This window comes from Balaenoptera musculus, chromosome 12 (assembly GCF_009873245.2).
Source record: "Balaenoptera musculus isolate JJ_BM4_2016_0621 chromosome 12, mBalMus1.pri.v3, whole genome shotgun sequence".
NCBI lineage: Eukaryota > Metazoa > Chordata > Mammalia > Artiodactyla > Balaenopteridae > Balaenoptera > Balaenoptera musculus.
The window spans coordinates 27671413-27696444 of NC_045796.1; the positions used below are offsets into that span (position 1 = coordinate 27671413).

At 38.0% G+C, this 25032-nt stretch overlaps 1 protein-coding gene across 6 annotated transcripts in view; it reads left to right on the forward strand.

The window, feature by feature from the left end:
• The window catches only part of MAP7 (microtubule associated protein 7), a 164190-nt gene that overhangs the window by 50051 nt on the left and 89107 nt on the right, over positions 1 to 25032 (forward strand). The window contains exon 1 of one of the 6 annotated variants that reach the window (XM_036871376.1): positions 18702 to 18909. The exons of the other annotated variants lie outside the window; for them this stretch is intronic. Within the exon in view, the coding sequence (XP_036727271.1) occupies positions 18888 to 18909 (22 nt within the window). The 5' untranslated portion in view covers positions 18702 to 18887. Of the gene's footprint in view, positions 1 to 18701; positions 18910 to 25032 lie in introns of those variants that run through there. 6 annotated transcript variants of the gene reach the window in all.

The window sequence follows — 25032 nt, forward strand, 5'->3', positions numbered from 1 at the left end:
AAATTACAGGAGCATCATTTTGATGAATTTGCTTTTTGGTTCATTTCAGTACTTAAATCTCAGGTTTCCATTCAATATAACCCACTAAATGGATGCTAGACTCATATTATAAAAATGACTTTTAAAAGAAAAATATGAAAAGAGAGGAGAGAGATATTAAATCTCTAATTTTATCCTTCGGCTTTGTTCCTTGCTTGTTGATGATGCTGACCTTGTGCAAGGAGTACAGTGTGCTCATCAGGTTGTTTTTCTTCATCTGTGTTGTTGTGTGAGGAATGGCCGCCCACAGTCTGAAGTTGTTGTCATGATAAACTGAGTGATACCGTTTAATAGACTGGGTGCAGGCACCACAGGGTGTGAAATCTAGGTCACTCGTTGTACACAGCCTTGTCCCGGGAATAAGAGGCTTGCTGGTTGTCATCTTTCTTGCGCAAACTGTTCATCTTGGCACTTGAACTCATTGGCATAATAAATTGGCTCAGGTATTAAGTTGAACTATATGAAATTGCCATTTTTGACCATTCTTTACCTAAAATGACAATTTCACATTGTTCAGCTTAACACAAAGTATAGTGAAGGAAAGCTGTTTAAATTTCAGACACTTACACTGTAATTTTAAGCCTTTTTATTAAAAAATACTACCTGTTAAAGACACACTGTATAGTCTAGGAGAATTTATACAGTTAATACCTTTCACTTTCAGAAACTGTTATTAATGGCAAAAATTTCACAGGAGGGTAGTTTCTAGGACTAAAGAAAAGAATTAAGGTTCAAAAACATCACAAAGTCCTAACTACAGTAATGCTTGAGGTCTCTGAAGCATAAAGTGTGCATCAGAAAGAGGAGTGGTTTGGGGAGAAGGGAGGAGGGATGCCAGGGGATAGGGGGAAGGCAAATGCTCCCAAGGGGTGGGTGGGTCACAGCCTCCTCAGGAGCTTTCCAGGTGGAATCTGAAGCTGGCCCCCTTACACAGAGGGCAAGGGAAGACCCAAGAAAAAGGCAGAACGCTACACATTGGTAGTTGGCAGGTTTAATAAACAAGGGAACTTACTTATGAGGCTCGTCTTAGGCTGCCACACGATGTGTGGGTCTCCACGACCTCCCGCCAGAATCTTAAAAGTTTATGGAGAGGCTTTAACTGGGCTCAGTCACGTGCACGGTCCAGGGAGTCTCAACACCACAATTACTGTCTCAAAGCTGTGTCCTTGGGTAGCTTCTGACTCGGGGAAGGCAAGCAGAACGTACATTCCAAAGATAGGGGAGGGGGTGAGCAGCCTCCAGATGCCTGAATCCAGCTCACGGGTCAAAGCGGCAATCCCGTCTTCTTGATGACCTTCCCCAGCAGAGGCAGAAAATGAGGGTCTGCGGGCAGAGGCCTGTCAGGCAGACACAGTGGGAGAGGGTGGGACTCCAGGTCTTTAAAAGCACTGATGATAGGAATATGCCAAAGTACCAAGGTCGGCTCACCTTCCAAGCAGCACAGGTAGGTATCTGGGGAGGGAGGGAGGCACATAGTTTCTGCTTCCCACTTATCTCAAAAGGATACATTCAGACTCACACCCTGAAAGATTATGCTGTTTGTTGATGCCTCAAATCATGTATCTGAGGGATGCAGTTTTTGCTTAGCTGTTAGAAAAGTAAAATACAAATATCTGAAAGAAACAATCCATGCCATGCTTGATAACACTGGATTGTAATCAACTCAATAATTAAGCGTGGGTAGGAAAAAAAAAACAAACCTCATTTGATACTTTGGTGGTTTGGATGTGGGGAGTTAATGAGAAAGGAGGGTACTGGATATCTGAAAACAGGATGATGAGGTGTGAGAAGAATGTGTGAACACTGTAACAGACTTTCCATTTTTCTTAGAACTAGCCATGTTTGCCTTTTGCAGTATACAAAGGTAAAGTTTAATTAATTGAGGTCCTGCCATATTTAATGACATCATTTAGCATATTTGAATCATTAAAACAAAAGTTATAAGAATAATCAAGTAGCTTTTCCTTGGATCTTTTATTTTACACAGCTAAATTACATTATTAGAATTTTATCTAGCTGCTGAAGAAAATCTTCCTGATGGCATTTAAGTGGGATGTTCTTGAATGTTCATAGTTATGTTCTATTCTTGGCTCTTTGGGTTCCTTGTGCCATTTCTATTTTGAAAGCAGAACTGAATAACTATAGTATTAATAATTACAGCATGCGATTGTTGAAGGCTTAATGGCTAGAGTACTTTGCTGTTTGTAACTTTGCATTTAGATAGAGAAGGATTTTTTACTTTTTACTAGCCAAAGTCTGTCTTGTGCCAGCTTATGAGAACGATTATATATGGAAGTGGAATCGTATGTCATTGTTGGCTGTCTCCAGTTCAGAAGAGTCTTGTGAATCTCTGTGCCATAATGGATGCTTCTACAAGTTTTGTGTTATGAGCTTGCTGTTCTCATAAAGGGCGATGTTGTTGCCTTGGCAACTCTGACTAGGTTTTCACAACTGTAATATGGAAAATAGATTTAAAATCATCAGATTAGAAAATTGCATTTGCAGGGGGAACTACACTTTACCTGGCTTTTGGTTAAGGATGCACCATTTTAGTTGAGGGTAGCATGTATTTCATTTTAAGTCACATGTTATTCTCAAATAAATGTGAAACTCCTGAGATTTCAGGTTTGACTAAATATCACAATTTGCTTTACACAGATCAGCTTTTCTCTTGATATGCATAGCTTTCTTTACAGTCCTTTAAATTCTATATGGTTTTCTATTTCAGTGTTTTTAATTTTTCTTGCCTTGCCAGATGATTCTCCCTTCCCTGTGCCCACCACTACCCATTGCTTATTCTTTCCCTCATAATCTTAAACACCACAGGTGCTCAAAAAGTTCCGCTGGGATGCCGTCACCACTCCTAGTCTGCCTTGGCATTCCCAGTGTGCTGGCAATTTTTAAGTTGGTCACACAAAAGCATTTATATCCATTCATGGTGGAAGACAGGAGAATACCATGGGGATCTGTCTTCAGGGTCATCGAGGTCCCCAGTAGAAGAACGCTGATGTTACAGAGCATTGGAATGACCCAGAAATTCTCCAGAGTATACTGTTGCCAAATGAAATGAAGAGCATGCAGGGGTAAAATGAAGATATAGACTTAGGCAAAAATGGAGGAGAAAAGGACAGAATCATTAACGTTAGGGATAAAAGGGCAGATGTTAATCAGGTATTTTCTGGTTAATACCAGCTTAAAGAAACATGCCTTTTTCTATTTGAAGATTTGTGAGTTGCTTTTCAGGATATAAATGAATTTATGCAATTCTTTACCTGTCAGTATGACATGCTTTGATTTCCACATCCACCCTGCCATGGGTTGGGGGATGAATTCTGAAATTTCATGAAAAAAATACAAGCAGTTTACCCTTGGAAGGGAGAAAAATGGCCTTAATTTGGAATCACTTTTGATGTTGTTCAGGGAGATTAGCACCTATTAGAGTCTGTTCCTATTAAAATCAGAAATCTGAAAAAAAGTTGTAAAAATAGAGGGGTGGTGAATGTAAGCATGGGCTGTGTGGGGATTGACATAGGTCATGTCTAAAATTTTAAAATCCCTAATTTATATTGCATGTGTTTCCACATGCAATATATTATTTTTGTCAAAGCACGTACGAACTTAAGTGCCTAACATGACACATAGCAAGAACCAATAAATACTTGTTGCTTGACTGGACACTATTATATTCTATATTAAGAACAAACTAGGATTTTATGTTAATGATAATCATTTTGGGGGAATATATCCTATAGGTAAAATAAATGTAAAATTATACTGTTTGCTTTCGCTACATTTGATGATACCAAAGATGAATCTTTCTAAAAAGACCACCTTTTGAATTTTAAAAAGTAAATAAAAATGTGAGAGAAATTATTACTCAGCATATGGTTTTTCTCCAAAGTAGAAAAGCTTGTACAGGAATATTATCTAGAAGCTACTTAAAACTTTAAAAAGGGATGTTGAAAATGAAATCCGTTACAGAAATTTGCCTTTTTTGAAATGCCATCATTATTTAAATATGAACATAATGTGAAAGTAAATAAGTGTAAGTTGCCCTTTTCCCACAAGCCTTGTCTCTTTTGATTGGTTTTTGGGGGAGGCCTTTTTCCCAGAATAAATACGCATCTTAAGACTTTCAGCTCTCCACGTTAGCATATGAAGTGAGCACCCATATTAGCGGTCCAAATTCAAACATCTTTTCTGCCATCACTAATGACTGGAGCACAGAAAATCATGAGCAGAAATAGTCTCCAGGCATCTCCTACTAGTTACTGCCTAAATATTTTAAATGTAACATACATTTTTCTGATAGTAAAAGTAATAAATATTGTGAGACACTTAGAAAATGCAGAAAAGGATTAAACTTATTTTTAAATCATCTGTAATCCTACCATCTACATATAGCTACGTTAACATTTTGGGTGTGTGTGTGTGTGTGTGTAGTCTTTAGAAACTCTAGTGTTTGTGTGTGTTTACAGACTTGTCATATCGTTGTGTATGTGGTTTTACAAACTGTTTTCTTTCCATTTAGTGTCAGAAACATTTTTGAAACATTCTTCTAAAACAGTTATAATAGATATCCTCTTATTTGAAATTTCTGTCAATTTTATAAGCAAAGAAATGATATGTTATTTTAATTTGCATTTATTTAATAACTGATGTTAAACAATTCTTATATGCTTGTTAGCATTTTCCTTTTGTGAATTATATGTTTATTTCTTGTGACATTTTCTAATGGAGTGTTTTTTTTTCTTTTTAATAAATAAAGGATACCTACCTTTTTTCTGGCCACATATGTTATAGATATTTTCCCATTTTAGCATTTGCAATTTAATATTGTTATGGATTTTTGTTTCAGTCTTTGTTACGGTCTTTGCAAACGGTGATTTCAGAAATCTCCCTATTTCAAAGAGTTGATTTGGGCATGGCTGTTGGTGATTCAGTCAGATCCACACTAAAACGGTTTCAGAGACGAAAGTATGACCTCTCAACTCTAAACTCATGAACGGTGAAGACCTGGTGAACTCTAAGGCCTGAGCTCTGGGGCAGCCTCAAAGCTGGGGCAGGATTAAGCCAGCTCAGAGGCACTCAGCCTGCTGCATCTAACTAGGTCAGCCTGCAGTGGCTCCGTGACAGACTGTGGGACTATTTTTGTCGGTGTTTCTTCTGCCTATGAAAATTAGAATTGAGGAGAGCTACAGATGCTTCCCATATGGTTGCTATTAGTGAAATTATTACAGAGGATTTAATTTGAAAACACAGTAGGTACATTCATATTATTTGGAGACTTAAAAGCCTGTGAAGGAGACCTCAGCTATCATACCAGCAGCGCTTCTGTTTCCGGGGCAGCTGCTGCCTCTTAGTATGGTGGCCTCTGTCCTGTTCTTGTTCTTCCAAGGAGAGAGCTTCTACTCTGGTGTTGGTCATGATTTTGCCTGCTTCATAATAAAGTACTTTATGAAGGATTCAGATCTAATTTTTTCCCTTTCCTTCCTTCTCCCTACAGATTCCGTGCCCCCCCACCCGCCCCAGATAGATATCGTCTGGAATTCTGCATACTTTTGGTGATTTTCTCATTGACTTTTAGAGAACTGAGCTGATAGCTGCCCCAGTTTTTCCTACATCCAGGATTTAGAGAGAATTTTCATTTGCAGTCAGCTGTACTTGTTCTTAGAACGGCTTGTTTGGCTATGGCAGTGAGCATGCTGTGATGGTTTATCACTTTAATTGGTCCATTAGATGTACTTGATGTTTTACAAGGTTCTAGGAAGAGGAGAAAATGTTCATCCACAACAGACTTGTGGAGCCTGCTAATGGAGTTTAACGTCTATTCTTGCCCTCTGTAAAAATGCATCATGGATTCGTATTGTAAAGAATAATAATAAGAAACTTCAGTAGGATTGATCAGTAAGTCATCAAGTTTAGTTATGTTGTATTAAGACAATCAGGTGACCTCTAAATTTGATTTCCCCTAAATTCCCGATCAATATGCTTATCCCAGTACGTTTGACCTACAAAGAGAATTTACTGCTACAGGGTTTTCATTTTAAGAGAAATATCATGTTGAAACAATATTATTTGTGCGTCTTCTGAAGAGAATCCTTTAATATATATTTTAAACACTGTAATGACATTTGTAGAGTATAACCCAGACCTACCCCAGATTAACAAATATCGCACAAAAAAAGTCTTTGGTCAGGTAAATTTGGGAGACCCTTATTAAATTGCTTACTTACTAAGGGATTCCTCAAAACATTTGATATAATGATATGTATTGTAATTCTGCAAAATAAGAGACACAATTCATTCCATTTTCCAAATGCGTTTACCATCAGAACCCCACTTTGAGAAGCATCACTCAGGACACACTCTTTAGCCACAGTGTAAGCTTTTGAATAAGTGATTAAGAATATCATCATTATGATTAACAATTAAAGAATCGTTTAACATAGTTAAACTTCTTTATTTCCCAGTATTTATAAGTATATAAATATCTCTCTTCAAGCATACATGTACGTAAAACATAACCTAGTAGACTAAGAAAATGCCTCCTCAACCCAAATGCTTCCATGTGCAAGTTATTGGTAAAGAAAGCAGAGGAATTCAGTCTAAGATTTGATAATTTAGCTGGCAAAGAAATAAGTCCATATATACCAAATGACCATTTTGGGGAAGAGAAGGAAATGGGGAGAGAAAAGTGATATTCTTTCCTGCAATTACAAAAGGCTCTGGTAATCTTAACATGGTAAATTATGCTAGGATCCAACTAAAGTAGCTTTTACTCCCTAATTCAAAATCACGATATTTTACTTCTTAAGAGACTATTTAGGTAGCTTTTATCTTACTTTAGGGAAAAAAAGTATGAAAAACATTTCTGTTTGGCTTGTGTTTAACAACAGCTTTTAATTTGGTTTGAGCTGCTGAACTTGAAGTCTGTCTTGGTCCTGGGAGGGGAACGCTGACTTAGTAGAGCTGGATCTTTCAAGGCTTAGCTTGAGCTAAGAATACAAGTCAACTGACGCATGGTGTGGGGAAATTGCTCCCTGAAATTCCCCCAGCTCATCTCCTGATGCTCCGGATGCCAGATTCCATTTCCTTCTGCCACACAAAGCCAGCTAGTTTCACCCTTAAATTGCTCTTTGCTCAATTTTCGTATTTATTTTTGGCCAGTTTAACATTAAGCATATGAAAGTTTTTTTCCATCTGGTCAAATCAAATTGATTTTTTTCTTCTGAAAAAAAGAATTAAAAAGTTTAAAAATACCTTAAGGTGGGCCACTATGTAAAGGAATAGATTTTTGTATTTCCTCTACATTTTATAGCAAGACAGTTGTAATTTGAATGGAGAAGAAAATAGGTAAGATGCTTGCTTTTCCTTTACATCTTACACTTTAATTTGGAGAAAACGTCATAGCATATTTTTAGAAAACTTTTATGTTTGTGTGTTTTACATTCAGTTTTTCCCAATTTTAATTAATGGTCCTATGAGTAAAGGAGTCAAAAGTTAGATTAATTTTTTTTAAATATCAATAACAAATAGGGATTTAGTGGCCATGGTTTAAAAAAAATTTTTTTTTCTCACATAGCATCAGATCTATAGAAAAGCTGGAAAGTTGCAAAAATAGTTGCAACTAAGAATTTCCATGTGCCCTTAACCCCGATTCCCCAAATGTTAACATTTTGGAAGATTTATTTTTAATTCTTTCTCTCCCCTTCTTAAAAACAAGCACTATCTTTTATATAACCATATTACATTTATCAAAATTAACACTATCAGTGATAATGTTATCTAAACTACAGACCTTATTCAGATTTCACCATTTATTCCAGTGATGTCCTTTATAGCAAAAGAAAATTCAAGATTGGGCATTGTGTTTAGTTACCATGTCTCTTTACTCTTTAACACTTCTCTGAGCCTTTCTTTGTAGTTCATGATACTGACATTTTTTAAGCATTTAGGCCAGTTATTTTTGCAGGATGTTCTTAAATTGGGTTTGCCTGATGTTTCTTTATGATTGGATTTAGGTTATATACTTCCAGCAAGAATGCCACAGGAGTGATATTTTGTCTTCAGTGTATCATATCAGGAGTCACATGTTGTTTGGTCCCATTCCTGGTGATATTATCCTCCATCACTCTGTTAAGGTGCTGTCTGCCAGGTTTCTCCACTATCAAGTTACTCATCTTGTTTTGTAATTAATAAGTGTCTTGTGGGGAGATACTTTGAGGCTATGTAAATATTCTGTTCTTCCTCATATATTCACCTATTAGTTTTAGCATCAGTGATTCTTGCCTGAATCAATCAGTCTTATGTTGGTTGCCAAAGAGTGATTTTCTAATTCATCATTCCCTCTACATTTATTAGTTAGCTTTCTACTGTAAGGAAGAACTTTTCCTTTCTCTTGTTTATATTAGTGTGGACTCAGGGATATTTATTTTACTCTGTAGATTATAATGCTTTTCTGTATTTATTTTGATGCTCTAACTGTCCCAGATTTGGACAGTGGGATCTCTTTGAGGCTGGCCCCTGTGTCCTTTATGCATCTCCATTATTTTTTGAGCACATCCTTACTTTCTGGCACAAGGCGTTACAGACTCATCTTGTACTTTCCTTGACTCAGCCTTAGAATCAGCCATTTCTTCAGGAGCCCTGGTTCCTCAGAGTGGAAAGTAATACTTTATAATCCAAGATCTGGGTGCTAGCTGTGCTCATGGCTACAGAAGTACCATTGCCACTAGGCTGTCAGTAGGGCGAGCTCTGTGAAATAGGTATATACACACACACCCCTAAGAAATATATGCACACACTCAGTGGCCTTTGTTTTTTGTTTTCTTGTTTGTTTTTTTTTTACTTATTTATTTAAGTGGCCTTTGTTTTTAATGTAACTGTTCCTTTTCTCTGCTGCACCATGGAAATAACACTGGATTAGTAGTAGTAGATCAGGAATTGTAGATTCTGGCTCTGCTCATCCGTTCACTAGTCTTAAAAACTTGGGCAAATCTTTTATGTCCTCTACTTCAGCTTTTTCCATGTTAAAAGTTAGGAAATAAATGAAAGGGTGATTTTTAAAGAAACTTCCATTTTTAAAATTCTGTGATTCTATGAATTTAAGATTTTATAGATATAATATTTTCATGAAGTTTTCAGGGAATCAGAAGAGTACCTTAAGCCACAAAATCATTAGAATTTAGATCTAGAAGCTACTTTAGAAATGATGTCTTTCAAAGTCCTCATTTTACAGTGAGATAACCTGGAACATCTACAATGGTAGAACTGTTATAGATCTGCACTATCTAATATGCCAGCTCCTGGTCACATGAGGCTAGTGAGCACTTAACCTGTAGCTAATGTGACTGAGGAACTGGATTTAATTTTAATTTAAGTAATTGCACGTGGCTGGTGGCTACTATATTGGACAGTGCAGCTCTAGAGAGTAATGACTTCATGTCACTTAGGTGCTAGTGACAGAAGCAAAGTAGGATCTTTTGATAGTGTGTACCAGATTAAATTAACTAAACCAGCTTTATCATATACCTTTTATAGTAATTATAATTTTCTTATACCAAAACCTCTGACTCATTAATTTTGTATCAGATTACTTAAATCCCAGGAGCTTCAACATGATGATCTATAGCAGTATATTTATTATTATATTTAAAAGAATATTTAAAGACCAGCAACAAATCAAAGTTGACCTGTTTTCAGTAGTTAATAGTAACTTATAGTAATAGCTATACTTTGAGCACTTACTATTTTCAACAGAAATGCTTTGTTAGATCTAAAATGTACTGGCAGTATTTATATTAAATTGTTATTAGTACTTTCTCCAAAAATGCTAATCCCCTTGTAGGTTCAATTATATCACTTATGCTTACAACCTTTTATAAATACTATACCAAAATTTATTTTTGTTTGTTTTTAACGAGAATATGCAGCACAGTTAGGTAGTAATTCTCACACAGGTACTTGTCAGATAACAAATGAATGAGTGAATGTATTGCTACTATCTGAGGATACAGTGGAAAAGGCTGTCTTTGGTGAAATATATCACTTAAAAATTCAAAAACATTTTAAAATGTCCCTAACCAAAGATTCAGCAATTCTATTCTAGAATTTATTCTTCAGACATTGTTAAGCTTTGGGAAACTCTATAGGCAGCCTTGTTTATAACATTGAGAAAACATAGTCGACCTGGAAAGATGTCCAGAGTATAAAATAGATTCCAAGACAGAGTTACATGAAAAGCTCATTTTTTGGTTTTTTACATATATGTAAAATAAAATAAAAATCTGCAAGAACATATAACTAAAAAGTTAACAGTGGTAATGTCTGAATTTTGACATTGCAGCTTATCTTAAATATTTTGTACTTATTTATTTTTTATATTTTCTACACTTAATGTTTATCATTTAATTTATAATCTTTTGAAATATACACCCCAATAGCACTGAAAATTGACCCATATACTAGAAGCTAGGTCATTGCAATTTAGTGTGTTTCTTGAGCTTCAGCTATACCCAGAGAGCCTTTCAGGGGGTAGATGGATGAGTCTGATATCTCTGCTCCAATGGTAATGCTGTTAGAGAAGTATAATTGATGTGTTTGTGGCTTAGGAAGGAGGCGAGCACTTTTGTTTGGGAGAATCAAGATAGACTTCCTGGAGGATGAGGGCATTTGCCTTGCTTGTTGAAGTATTTGGAGGATTTGACAGAGATGACTGAAGAGACATTCCACATGGGAAGAAGAGTGGGAAGGAAAGAAAGAAGGAAAGAGAAAGGAAAGGAAATTGTGAGGCATGTTAAAGGAATAGCAAATGCATCCATTCTGTAAAAACACGGGATATCTGGGAGAGTGGTGGGAAAAAAATTCTCAAAGTCGGTGGAAACACATCGCAGTGCTTTAATTTGGCAGGTAACTGGGAGACATGATAGGTGTTTGAGCAGGGGAATGACGAGCTCCTGGAGCTGGTTTTTAAGGTGACTAATCAGACAGATCACAGGAATTAAAGGTGAGAGACTGACAGTGGTAAGACCAGCTTGGAGCCTGAAGGTGGAAACAAAGTGGTGATGCTGGTTTGAGCCTAGGCTGTCTGCCCAATATGTCAAGTAGGCTGCTAAACCCTATTCTGTTTAATGGGAGAAAACCCTACAAAACTTGAATGCTCTTGTTTCCTAGTGATTTGCCACAGTGCCATAAATCTCTTATAGTCTGGTCATGCATGTAAATTAGGTTATAAGATAAGAATTTGTACTTTGGATATATCACACTTGACGTTTTTACTTCCCTCCATTCCCTAACTTCATTATGGCATTCATTACTCCTGAGGACCATGTAATGTCTGGGGGTAGTAGCTGGGAGAGAAGAGTGAGTGCTCATAGCCTGGAATATACAGTCGTCCTTCAGTATCTGCAGGGGCTTGGTTCCAGGACACCACCACCCCCCCCACTTCAGGGATACCAAAATCCACAGATACACAATTTTCTAATGTAAAATGGCGTAATATTTGCATAACCTAGCACATTCTCTGTATACTTTAAATCATCTTTGATTATTTCTAATGCCTAATACAATGTAAATGCTAAGTGAATAGTTGTAAATACAATGCACAATGTGTGGCAAATTCAAGTTTTGCTTTTTGGAACTTTCTGGACTTTTTTTTTTTTTGGGAATATTTTCTATGTGTGGTTGGTTGAGTCTGCAGATATAGAACCTGCAGATGGGGAAGGCCGACTCTACAAGAAAAGGAAAAGGAACCATCAAATTGTGTTTTTTAAAATTTATTTATTTATTTATTTATGGCTGTGTTGGGTCTTCGCCTCTGTGCGAGAGCCCTCTCTAGTTGCGGCAAGCGGGGGCCACTCCTCATCGCGGTGCGCGCGCCACGCCTCTCACTATCGCGGCCTCTCCTGCCGCGGAGCACAGGCCCAGACACGCAGGCTCAGCAATTGTGGCTCACGGGCCCAGTCGCTCCAAGGCACGCGGGATCCTCCCAGACCAGGGCTCGAACCCGCGTCCCCTGCATTGGCAGGCAGACTCCCAACCACTGCGCCACCAGGGAAGCCCCAAATTGTGTTTTTTAAAGTCAAAGTTGTAAGTGTTTTACAAGAGTTCCTTACATATATGGATATATATTTTAGTTCCCTGCAATAAAACCTTAGGCATGTTAAAGATTACACTGGTTTGGGTTGAGGAAATTAACAAACGTCCCTTTTGAAACTAGGTCAAGTTCCTTATTTTAATTTCTGATCTAACTCAGGACTCCAGCTGTCAGGCTACCCCATTAATCCTCCCTGTCAGTGAAATCCCCTCTGAAATACGTTGTAATTAACTTGCAGGAATCGGACAGCAAAAGATGGAAAGTTCAGATGATATTTGTTTACAAATTTCCCACATGGAAGTGGGCATTTAAACCTTTGAGAAGTCATAAAAAATGCTTAGAAAAATTTGGCAGAGATTTTTTTCCACTGAAAAAAAGCAATTGACCCTTTTTAGCAGTTTCAGCCCCAATAGTCCAGACTTGACAACTTGATTTTGTTGAAATGTTTAGTGAGAACTGTTGCTTCAAGCATAGCAATTTTTAATAACTTCATTATAATTATTCCTAAACTAGTGTGCCTCACAAGTGCCACAGGAAAACTGGTTATAGCTGGTGACATGCCTACAGTGGGGTAGGAAGAGGATTGAGCAGGTTTGATTACAGTGAAGGGAAAAGATTTAGAAGGGAAAAGATTTCAAGGTAAACAAAAATATCTCTTGTTCATTTGGTAAGTATAGTTTTGGCCATTTCTGTGAAGTGTTGACATGAAGGAAAATTGTTTCTGCAATTTGAGGTCATGGAAGATTCCAGGGTAATATAAATGTGGATTTTGAGAAACAGACAAGCATGTTATAACTTACTCCCCTAAAGAAAACATTCATGTGTGGAGTACATTTTTAACTGAATTGAGTGCATTTTCATAAATAACCAGCCCTTGTAGCTTTTGTCACTGTCCAAGGTACTATAAAATGGGGGGCTGAATCTTCTGATCTTCTGCTGAAAAGCAGAATCTTCCTTTTCCAGCATCTTAAAGATTGTGGCCTCTGGGGACAATCTAAAGGCAAAAGAGAATGGACCAAGATACCTATTGGGAAGGAAAGGAAACAGAGTGCTAGTTGCTTTATAAAGGTTGAAATTAACAAATATTCTCCTAAAGCTACACCTACTACTTTTTGAACCCAGAGGAAAAGGAAAGACCAAGAACTAAGATAAAGAGGGGTCCTGGACAAAATGGTAGGCTGCAGTATTCCTAGATTGACACTGGGGTTAGAAGCAGTTCTGATGTTTTCAAGTTAAGACCTGCCATGATCAAAACCAATTTGCAGAAGATAATAAGCTGATGAACTGAATCTTTTAATGAATTATGTATAACAAATCTTTGTGACTTTTAGCTTTTACAAATTTCAGCAGAAAGCATAAGTTCCTTTATAAAATGAATCTGCTTTTATTTTTCAATAACTAAATATGAAACATAAATGAAATCTATTTCTCAGCATTTGCCCCTTAACATAGCAATACCCATGGTCCCAGTGTTTTATATTAAACACTAAATTCTACAAAATACCAAGAGTTTAAACTGCACCGTTTTGATAACTGTGGTAATCAAATCCAGTATATGTGATTCTTTTTCTGTAAAAATTAAAGTCTGCAGGTAAACATTTTAAATTCTTATAAATAATGAGAATACACTATAAGAGCAATATCTTTTTAGTCCAAGGGCTTAGCCTATCCATGTTCTTTCAGTTATTTGGTAGAACTAGATCTTCATGCATATATTTATATGTTCATTTTTACATGCGCACAGATATACACACACCTCCCCCCGTAAGGAGTGCAAAACAAAGCTGATCACACAATTCTCTGTGGAATAAAGCTTTGTTAAAAAAAAAAAAGTGGAAACATTACCAGCTATCTCATCATCTCATAAAACTCTTGCTGCAGCTTAAAAGGTCCTGTTTTATAAGAACTGGTTTCTCTATTAGTAGCCAAAAGTTAAACGAGAAAAATAGGAAAGAAAAAAGAACAAGGAAGAAACAGAGTGGCAAATGAGCAGATCTGATAAGAGAAAACGCTAACGGGTAAGAGCTGCCTTGTCAAGATGAGGGCCTCTGCAGTTTCCATGTTCATAGTGGGACTCAGGATGGAGTAAAGAGCTGATGAATCATCATCTCAGCCACAGAGCAGTTTTAGGAGGCCTGTGAGCAAAGCAGTCAGTGAGCAGGTAATGAATGAGCGCACAAAAGGGGAGAAGGTGGATTCCTCAGAGTTCTACAAGTGCTCTGTCAAGTTTGTAATTCACCAGCTCCCATTAAAAAATATTTATATTTCATATTTGTTAAGGATGATATAATTTAGGTTTAATAAACAAATTCATTTCCCCTTAATTTCTCAGGATTTATGTATGTATTTTTAAAACTTACTATGGGGATTCCCTGGTGGCGCAGTGGTTGAGAATCTGCCTGCTAATGCAGGGGACACAGATTCGAGCCCTGGTCTGGGAAGATCCCACATGCCGCGGAGCAACTGGGCCCGTGAGCCACAACTACTGAGCCTGCGCGTCTGGAGCCTGTGCTCCGCAACAAGAGAGGCCACGATAGTGAGAAGCCCGCGCACCGTGATGAAGAGTGGCCCCCGCTCGCCGCAACTGGAGAAAGCCCTCACACAGAAACGAAGACCCAACACGGCCAAAAATTAATTAATTAATTAAAATTTAAAAATATATATATATAGCAGAGCTTTAAAAAAAAAAAGCTTACTATGTTTTCAAAGTGATTTCCATTCCCGGAAGTCTGAATAACCCATCAGTTCAGCCTTCATCCACCTGCCAGAATTCTGCATTGAAAGTTTTGCTGGATATTGAAAATGAAACCAAAAATTGGACTGATAAGCAGAGGCCTTAATCTTGAGAAAGTAACAACAGTGATGCCTGTAGTTAGAAATGTGCCTCTTTCTAAGACCCTTACTGTGCAGCTACAGTTTCAGATGACACATCATTGACGGTACTCACCGCTCCATGCACTGGGACATAGAAATCTCCTTGAGCCACTTGTCACATAACAAAACCCTCTATTCTCTTTCCTCTCTTGTTAGCATTCAGCTGTTTTTCTGGATGAATGCACCACCGTTCAGTTACACACTGTTGTTCCTAAGGGGTGAGTGGGGCACTGTCTCCACCGTGTCATCTCCTGTCTCTCCCCGCCTGTCTTCTCTCCTTGTGGTACCAGTCGTTTCCCATCAGCAGGCGACACTGGCCTGACGCTTCCTGGGTGCTCAGAAGTGAGAAGTCACCTAGTTGGAGGGCAGATGCTGCAGCAGAGCATAGCGTGGGGATTGAGAGTCTGCCACTTACTAGCTTCCCCAAGTTACTCTACTCTGTATATCTGAGTTTCCTCATCGGTAAAATTAGCATAATAGGGTGGTTTGTGAGGTCAGACCAATTCCTACGTGGATAGGTCATTAGAGTAATGTCTGACATAACAGGCAGTCAACAAGTTTAAGCTATTATTTCCTATGGCAGTCTGTACTTGAGAAGGCAGATTTTTTTTCCCACTAGCCCTTGTCTTTCGTATTTATAACCCTCAGATAGGCACCCATCTGATCACAGCGTGGAGGGGTCCACAGCAGGAGAGGCAGCGTGGAGACTTCCTGAGGAGTGGGTGGCAGGTAGAGAGAGAAGTCTTGTGGGAGTTAGCCAGATGAAGGGAGGAGAGTAATCTTCAAGGAGTAGTGGCAGCATGTACACGACTGATGGGGAGAGGGGAGCTGAGTGCAGCAGAACGCAGCCGAATGCTGTCCTCTGTAAGGCCAGAGAGGAGAATGCGAAGCAGACAGGCAGCAGGTACTACGGAGGTGAGGTGAGAGAAGCAACTGTGAGACCATGAAGAGCCAAGAAAACGTAGGCATTCAAAGAAGTTACATGATCAGATTTGTGTTCTAGAAACATCATAGCTGTGTTGATGACTGGGTCTTGGAGGTCAGGATTTGGACGGCCACAGAACAGTTAGGAGATTCTCATAACGCCCCCCTGTCCCCTCAAAACTGGGTGCCTCTAATCTTCAGTGAGCTGCGAGATAGATAACTGAGCTAGTTACATTTGAGTCTGAAGTAAGAATATAAAAAGATTCCGAGGGAGGGAATGAAAGGATTTTTAAAAATTTGCTAATAGAAGTTATTTTTTGTTTGATAAATTCATGGTTCCTATCTTTGTTCTGTTTAAATGAGCTGTGAGATAATTCAGAGTATCGGTTCTAACACTTGTGGAGCCCTACTGAATATACAGGTGTGGAATTGTGGGAATAGGTTGATATTTTAATAACATGCCTCAAAAATTCCTGAAATTAATAGCCAACATATTTCTTTGGCTAGCACTTATCCTGTGTCGTGCATTTCATTGCTTTAATTGGGCAGAACTGGAGAATTCTTCTACGTCTTCAGACATTGAGGCAATACTTGAGTATTAATCATATCCCAGCCATTGTACCAAACGTGAGCACAGAGAAATATGTAGGCATGTTTATGACCTCCAGTCCCAGCATTGTGAACCTTGACCTCCGTTTCCCGTAGAGTCAGTTCCGTGTCCCTCTTTGCGGCAATAAGGTCTCTGGGGAAGAAAAACAACAACAAAGCAAAAACAAACAACAAAACAGAACGACAGAGCGATTGGAAGCACTTTAAGTCTGTTTCCCCCACCTCGGGACGAGGCCCTGCTATCTAGCCTCCCTGCCACACTAGCCCTGCTTGAAGGGCAAGCAAGAGGAGAAGGATTTGGAGCCACTAGAGCTGAAATTTTTTTTTAACGCAGAAGTAATTTTGCCCCACCCCCACCCCAATTGTCTTTGGCGATGTCCAAAGACACTTTCTTAATGGTCTCAACTGTAGGGAGGGGAGTATGTGTAGGCAGTGCTATTAGAGACAGCAGGTGGGGGCTAGGGGTGCTGCTGAACTTCCTACAATGCACGGGAAAGCCCCATCCCCTCCCCTGCCATCCACGACAAAGAATTATCCCGGCTCAAGGTCAATAGAACCAAGGCTGAGAACCCCTGCGCTAGAGATACTGTCTGTATTTATACAGGCTGCTTTTGAAAATGTAAGCAACTGATGGGTGGGAATGATGGTACTTAGGCAGCTGTGATGCTGGGCCTGTGGAGGTGCTGGGGTGGTGCTGGCTGCAGCTGGCATTCCACTGGCTCCACTAAGCAGTCTTTAGTTCCAAGGGCATTAAAAAAGGTTAATTGCCAAGTCTAGGGGGTGCTTGAATTCTTTTTTTTTTTTTTAACATCTTTATTGGAGTATAATTGCTTTACAGTGATGTGTGTTTGCTTTATAACAAAGTGAATCAGCTATATGTATACATATATTCCCATATCTCCTCCCTCTTGCGTCTCCCTCCCTCCCACCCTCCCTATCCCACCCCTCTAGGTGGTCACAAAGCATCGAGCTGATCTCCCTGTGCTATGCGGCTGCTTCCCACTAGCTATCTATTTTACATTTGGTAGTGTATATATGTCCATGCCACTCTCTCACTTCGTCCCAGCTTACCCTTCCCCCTCCCCGTATCCTCAAGTCCATTCCCTAGTAGGTCTGTGTCTTTATTCCCGTCTTGCCCCTAGGTTCTTCATGACCTTTTTTTTTTTTTTTAGATTCCATATATATATGTGTTGGTGCTTGAATTCTTACATCTTAGAAATCCCATGCATCCAGTCTCTTTACTGGGTCAAGTCCTACTACTCAGAGAGGCTTGAAATGACTTATTTTCTTCTAAACAGTGTATTTCCTTTCCGGATTGGGCCCACTGATCATCCAAACTCATTAAATTCATTGGTTTTAAGCAAAGTATTCTGGCTCCCATGTCACATTTTAAAATTCTCTAAAGGCACAGTGAGGACTGGATCCTTTTTCCTCAGTTTCCCCTCTGTGCTCCTAGACAAAAAGTCCTTTTAAAGACATGCCTAAGGTAGAATGGTGATAGAAATGTTGAATTCAAAATTTATAATGCAATTCATCACTGGCTAAAAGAAAAAAATTCTGAGGATCTATATTTAATTTATCCAGAAATAATCTCTAAAACTTTAGTGTTTATATTTATTCTTCCTCTTCTCTCTGGAGACCTTCAGAATTTTTCAAAGCTTGCTAAAGCGAGTCAATCTTTTGGACCCTCTGAAGGGCAGCGAAACTTCATTTCATGTGGTTTCTCAGCGGCTCCATGAATGTTCTCAGTGAAGGGAGTGAAAGCACAGAGGTCTCTCTGCTTGACTGATTCTAAACGACGGCCTCTTTCACACGCATTTGGTATGGGAACAAAATGAGCCATAATCTTCAGGGTTTTAAATGCCATTGTTAATACATCAGGAAACCAAAAGGCCGAAGAATCTGGAAAAACAGTAAATAACATTTAGATGATCTTGGTAAACAGTTGTTCTAATGTGTTTAATGCATATCCTGTTTGGGGCCCCAGCTGAGTTTGAATCCCTGAGATTGAACTGGTGTTTAACAACCATTTCTTAACCAGGAAAGGCCTCCGCTACTCCCAGCCCACACCCATTTGAGCTTCACTGGCTCTTTTGAACAGAAGCCTTTCTCAGTTTTTACTTGGTTCAGTGAACAAGGTTACTGTTTAGAAACAGTGGCTGTAGAGTCGTATGTCTCCTCACTCTTTTGCCTTCCTCCTGCGTGTACCTTGAGCCGTGTGAGAGATGATACTTGGGATGATTAAACGGCCTCTTCACTGATGGCTTGGTCTTCGCCCGGCTGAGGAACTCGAATCTGGAAGATAGAATATGTTGCAGCATATTCAAGAAGGAAGAATTTTAGGATGGAAGACACTAAGGTGGCCTGTAAGTTCTTGGGCTCAAAATGTGTTTTGAAACTCTTAATAAGGCAAGGCAGGAGTCAGGCAATCTTTAAACCAGTTTTGACAAATTAACACTTAACAGGGTGAAAGTACAGAGTAGGAAATCTTTTAATAAATCCTTTTGTTTTGGGGGGAGGGACTTGGTTTTAATGTTCTAAGAAGAAGAAGTGGAATTTTAATTAAATGAAACAATCTTTGTTGTGATCTATAGATGATGGATTTATACTTCGTTGTCCTGCAGCCATGTGATAGCGTCTATGAAAATTCAAGGCAAACCATATTATTCTCCATCTTCCGTGTTCCCACTTTTTTTCTTTTGGCAAAAAAACAATGTGCAAACCCTGAAACAACTCCTAGGGTCTCCTTGAGTGCTGGATGTAGCAGTAGCAGGCTTTACACACAATTGCGCTGCTGTCCAAAGAACATTTTAGCACATAATTTATTGATGATTTCTTATTGCTCTTAATATTTGTATCCGGATCAGATCATGAAAATTTTGAGAAATGATTGCTTTTCTATTTTCGAGGGGTGTATTTGAGGAGTAGCTAGGGTTTTTTGCTGATTTAAAAAAGGTCATACCTCGCTTGCCTACCTCTTTGGTTTTTATTTAGGTTTTTTTTTTTAAATCAGAAACATTGCCTGCATTTTCCTCTCATATCTTTCCTTACCAGAATGCTTTTATTCACATGGCATGTAAATAAGTAACTCACATATACACTTTACAGAAAAAACTATAGTCATCAGAATCTTATGCCCTACATTTTGGAGAGGTATTTTTATCACTGTATTTTCTTCTCTAGAATTTTCTTTATATACTAGATGCTTTATCAGGTTTAATTTTTAAGAGTAATAAAATGCTTTATTCACTAAATTATTTGCCCTTTTAAAATATTATCTATCTTCATTTTCATAAATAATATTTGCAAACTTTATAATAAAAATACATCTAGGAAAGAAATGTGAGTTATACGTAGTTTCCGTAACCATTAGGGAGATGGATTATGGTATAAATAAGTGGTTTGCTTTTGGTGTTTTATGATGATAAAATATGGAGTTAAAGTGGCATATTGGGAATATCTTTGGAGTTGGATCCAAGTCTGCCTTTTAGCTCTGACACTAGTTCTGTGACCTCAAACAAGTTATTTATGCTCTATTAGTATGTCAGTATCATCATTGTACAACGGGAATAAATCTCTAATTTTCAGGGCTGTATATACACTAAAGAAGAGGCAAAATGCCTCCCCTAATGCTTGGTTTCCCAGAAAAAAAATTGGTGTTACTATTATATGTATTTGTTCAGTTAACTCACTTTTATCAGTAAATTCATTTTGCACTTAATGAGTCAAAATAGACATATGTTTCTGGGTAGAAAGCATATTTACATATAGTATTCAAATATTAGGATAAGATGGTTAATGCATAATAAGCATTGGGTTTCATAATGAATTATTTAAATGTGATAAATAAGATTGCTTGAATCAGGGAATTCCCTGGCGGTCCAGTGGTTAGGATCCCGCTCGTTCACTGCTGAGGTGAGGGTTCAATTCCTGGTTAGGGAACTAAAATCCCGTAAGCCACGCAACGCAGCCAAATTAAAAAAAATTTTTTTTTTGCTTGAATCAAATGAAATACAGGTTGCTTAGTAAGAAAATTGGATAAATAGCCAATAGATAAAATTTATATTGAGGGGGAAATTTTTTTAATCCAGAAAATTGGTCAAAAAATCTTAGATAAGTGGTTTAAAAATACTAAATTATTCTTAGATGCTGGATTTTGGTCTCTTCCAATTTCCATCTTTTAATCTGATATTGAGTAGAGCTTAGAAAAGTAGAAAACATCGTAGCTTCATGTTTCCAGAAACTAAAATTTCAGTGTAAAAACCTTAAACTCCATTTGGGGTGAAGATGAAGGGAACTGTGCTCTATACACTCCCCACGGCACCCCTGGCTCATTAACGAAGGTCCATCCCGCTGTGGGAGCAGAACCTGTTTCCACCGTCAGGCTGCTCTGGAATAACTATAATAAAGTGTAAGAATGACACCCCACTCCCACCCTAACAAAGACTGCTTTCTGTTGTTATTGGCCTGTTCTCACCTTAGTACTTAGCACCAGCTGATGCCATAATGTTTATTGTGCTCTCCCACACTAGAATGTTTGCTCCATGGGGCCAGGGAGTTTTGGCTCTTTTGTTCACTACTGTATCCCAAGCACGGATTACAGTGCCTGGCAACCATGGCGCCTAATCAATTTATCAAATTAATGGATCAATCCCCAGTCTTCAATAGGGCAACAAAGTAGAGAAGGCCACGCCTACTCTCATTATAAAACACACAAAATAACGAAAACAAAAATACAGTTTTCCAATAAAGATGTTAAAAAAAAATACAGTTTTATATAAAATAGAGTGTCACTACACTAGAACATGCTGATTTATTCTGTGGTTGACACAGCACTAGTGCTTTGTTCCAACTTTTGGAAGAAAAGAAAGTCAGCAAGAAATGTTACTATCTTCTGTTACAGATGGTTAACCATGTGTCAAGAACAGAAAACCAAAAAGTTTACCTCCTTTATGAAAAATAGGTAAATTAAGGACTCTAGAAAAATAACTCTGTGATAAAATGCCAAGTCACAGGCCGAATAAGCTCGGTCCTCCCCTGAGCCTGGGCGAGGTCAGCCCTCTGCTTGGGAGGGCTAGCCCCTCCCACACACTCAGGAAGGTTCATGCTGCCCGGCAAACCCAAGCTCCTTTACCAGGAATTCTACGTAGGTGTCGTTTTCAGAAGCCAAAAAGCTTGTTAAACAAGGCTTTCACAAAATACTAGCCATTCTCAAAGTAACACTGAATCTATACCTCTGTCGAGGAGATAAATTGCTGCACTTTAGAGTCAAAAGACCAGGTTTTCAAACTCAGCTCGAAGGCTGTCTGTATGACCACGGGCAAAATCCCATTTGCCCTCTCTGAGCCTCAGTCCCCTCCCCTGTAAAACGGCAACAGTGACACCTGCCATAATCAAGTTAAGATGGTCAAGTGAGTTTATACACAAGAAAGTGATTTATAATCCATTAAGCAAATTACACAGTGTTACTTGAATACATATTAAAACACTGCAAGTTCTTTCCTTAAATGAGAATTTAAATGCTTTATGACTTTATATAAATTCTATTATCTGTCACAATATCACTAATTGGGGGGGGGCAAGCCCCACTAAAACAGTAAAAAAAAGACTAAGGTACAATTTTTAATGCCATATTTGAAAAAAAATCTGGAAAACACTGTAGCATAGTGGCTAAGATACTAGCTTTTAAAGTCAAATTGATGTGGATTTTATTCATGATTTAGCCATTTATGTTAGACAGGTTTCTTAACTTTAACAGCCTTGTCTCTGTACAGTGGGGAGAGTATTACCTAAATGCAGGCTTACTGTGAGGAATAGATTGAATGAGACAAAATGCTTAAAGCATCTAGTACAGTTTAGAACATAATAGATATTCAGTAAATGGCAATTGTGTTTGTGGTTATTTCAATTCTTTATAAATATCATTGGGTATATGATTTTCCTTTTAATTGATATGGTACCAAACTTTTAAAATATATTAGCCACTATTACTCTGTATAAAAATCTGCTAGAAATTTCCCCAGAGAAAATGATTCTCCGATTTTTTCAGAGCTCTTACTTTTCTGAGCCTGATGATTATTTCGATTAGGTGGTCTTTGAAGCAAGCATCAATACAACTAAAGCTTTCAAATACCATTTACTCACCTAACCCTCCGGAGATCTCAAAGTACGTTAGCTTGAATAGAGTTTAACTTCTTGTCCATAACAGGACACACAGATATTCATAAAGAAAGAGCAGGGGCAGGGACATATCAAAGACAGAAGTTTAAAATTCTCTTTCTAGGAAATGTGTGTTGCTAGTGAATCAACAAGAAGAGCCTCAAGGTAGCAACACATATTGTCACACAGCCTAGAGATGTTTAAGTTCCAAGATTCATTACTCATAGTCTAAGATGTAAATCATATATTGAAAGCCACCAGTCCTTTCTCAGAGCACTTCATTGAGACATTGAAGTAAATGTCCTCTGAACTGACATTTTAGTACTGAATTGCAATCATCAGGTTATGGTGTTGACAATATAATTTATTTTTCTTATCAGAACCTCCAGGTGACATGAATAAATAAATTTCAGTTGAACCATAGACCAACTTTAAAACTTAGGTTAAAATTTTAATACACGAGAATCATTCTCCATTAAAAGGTAATTTTCTATAAGACCTCTTTGAAAAGATAATGCTATAATCCATTTCTGGATCATAATATGGTTACATAAATGTATCCTTAATATCTTATCACAGACAGAATAAAATAACATTACCTGAATAGCAAGTAACATGTGATGAAGGACCAAGAAGGTAAAAGTTAATATTTAAGCTTTCCACTTACTTGATTTAATATTAACCGTGCATAGTTTTTATGTTTTTCTGTAACACAAGTTATAAAGTCCTGAGTCAAATATTAACATTCTTATATAACATTTTATTAAGAATTCTTGCTTTGAATATTTGAATTTTGTACTTTACTTCTGATAATCAAAATAATTGTAGTATATAAACGTTTAAGTGTGATGTTTTATAATTCAGTGCTATCAACACTAGCCAACAGTCACAATCAAGTTAAATAAGACAAGTGTGTCATTCAGGGATTTTAGTTGGATTCAGGATATACCATTTTAACAAAGGAAAGGGGGTTTGGGCTTCAAGAGATGATAAATTGTGGGGAAGTGGCTAGAAAATAGAGCAAATGGAAGATAAGGGTTAATGTAGTAAGGTTTGTTTATGCAAACTCATCTCTGTCTCTGGAGATGAGTTGCTCCCCTCTGATAGTTGCTTTTTTTCTTTGATATAGGGGGTGGGGGGACACCGTCACAAGGGAAATTTATGCCCTGCTTTTAGGTGGATGGGAGGGGTGTGTGTGCAGAGAATTCTTTCTGCACCTGTTGATTCTCAATTGCCTTCAGCTGAAAATCATGCCAAAGTGGCATCTTTTGGAGTGGTGCATGCTGATGCCCTTTGTGGTACTCTAATGGACATCTTTAGATGTAAGGCTTTTTCCAATATTTTAGATTATTTCCTTAAGATAGAGTCTCAGAAGTAGAATTGGGGAGTCAATAGTTTTAAACCTTTTAATGGCAGTAGATTCATATTACTCAATTCCTTTCTTAGAATTGCACCAATATACTGCAACTCTAATACTGCCCCTTTCTGCTCCACATATTTTCAGGGTTTTCGGTGCTACATTTGGAAGCACATGTCTAGTATTCCTCTTCAGGGTCCACACTAGATGAAAAATGAGGAATATCCGACCAAGGATCCAGAAAGGGATAGTTCTAACCATCAGTGAAGCTGGTTCCAATATTCATGACTATGTGCTGTGTTTGTAAGGGGGTAGCATAAACTGAAGCAGATGCTTGTCTCCAGGTATTCCCTTCTACCAGCTGAATTTAACATCTCAAATAATCCCAAGGAGACCTTTTTGTATGAGGGGTAATTGAAGATATCTATATTGCAAATAGATCATTTGGATGTGGTTAAATCTTCATGAGCTATTCAGCCCTAAATCCAAATTAGCATTTGATTCAATGGGTGAAACCAAGCAGGACCCTATGGGGACCTTCCTGGAGACAGATACCCTCACCCCTGTGTCCCCCACCTCTTATTTGTAGAAAAGCTTTAGCCTCCTAGGCCTTCCCTCCCTGAGTTCCAAAGAGCAAATTTAATTAGAAAAGTGAAAAAAATGAAGGAACAAAGGAAAGCAATCAAGTTAAGACAAAATAAAAATATTTTAGCCATAAAATAAAATCAAGGACCTTTAGTTCCTCCTCAAGGGCTATAGGTAATAACCTGAGCCATATCCTTGAGGTTTTGTTTTTGTTTTTTTTTGTTTTTAGCAGTTACTAAAACCCCTACCAAGTGGAGGAAGCTAACTATATGCTGACCACCAGCACATAGACCCCAGACTGTTTGGAACTAGAAAACTAGTAATTGAAATTCTCAAAATATCACCCTGTTACCTCACCATTAAGCAATTTGAGAATTGTGCATGAGCT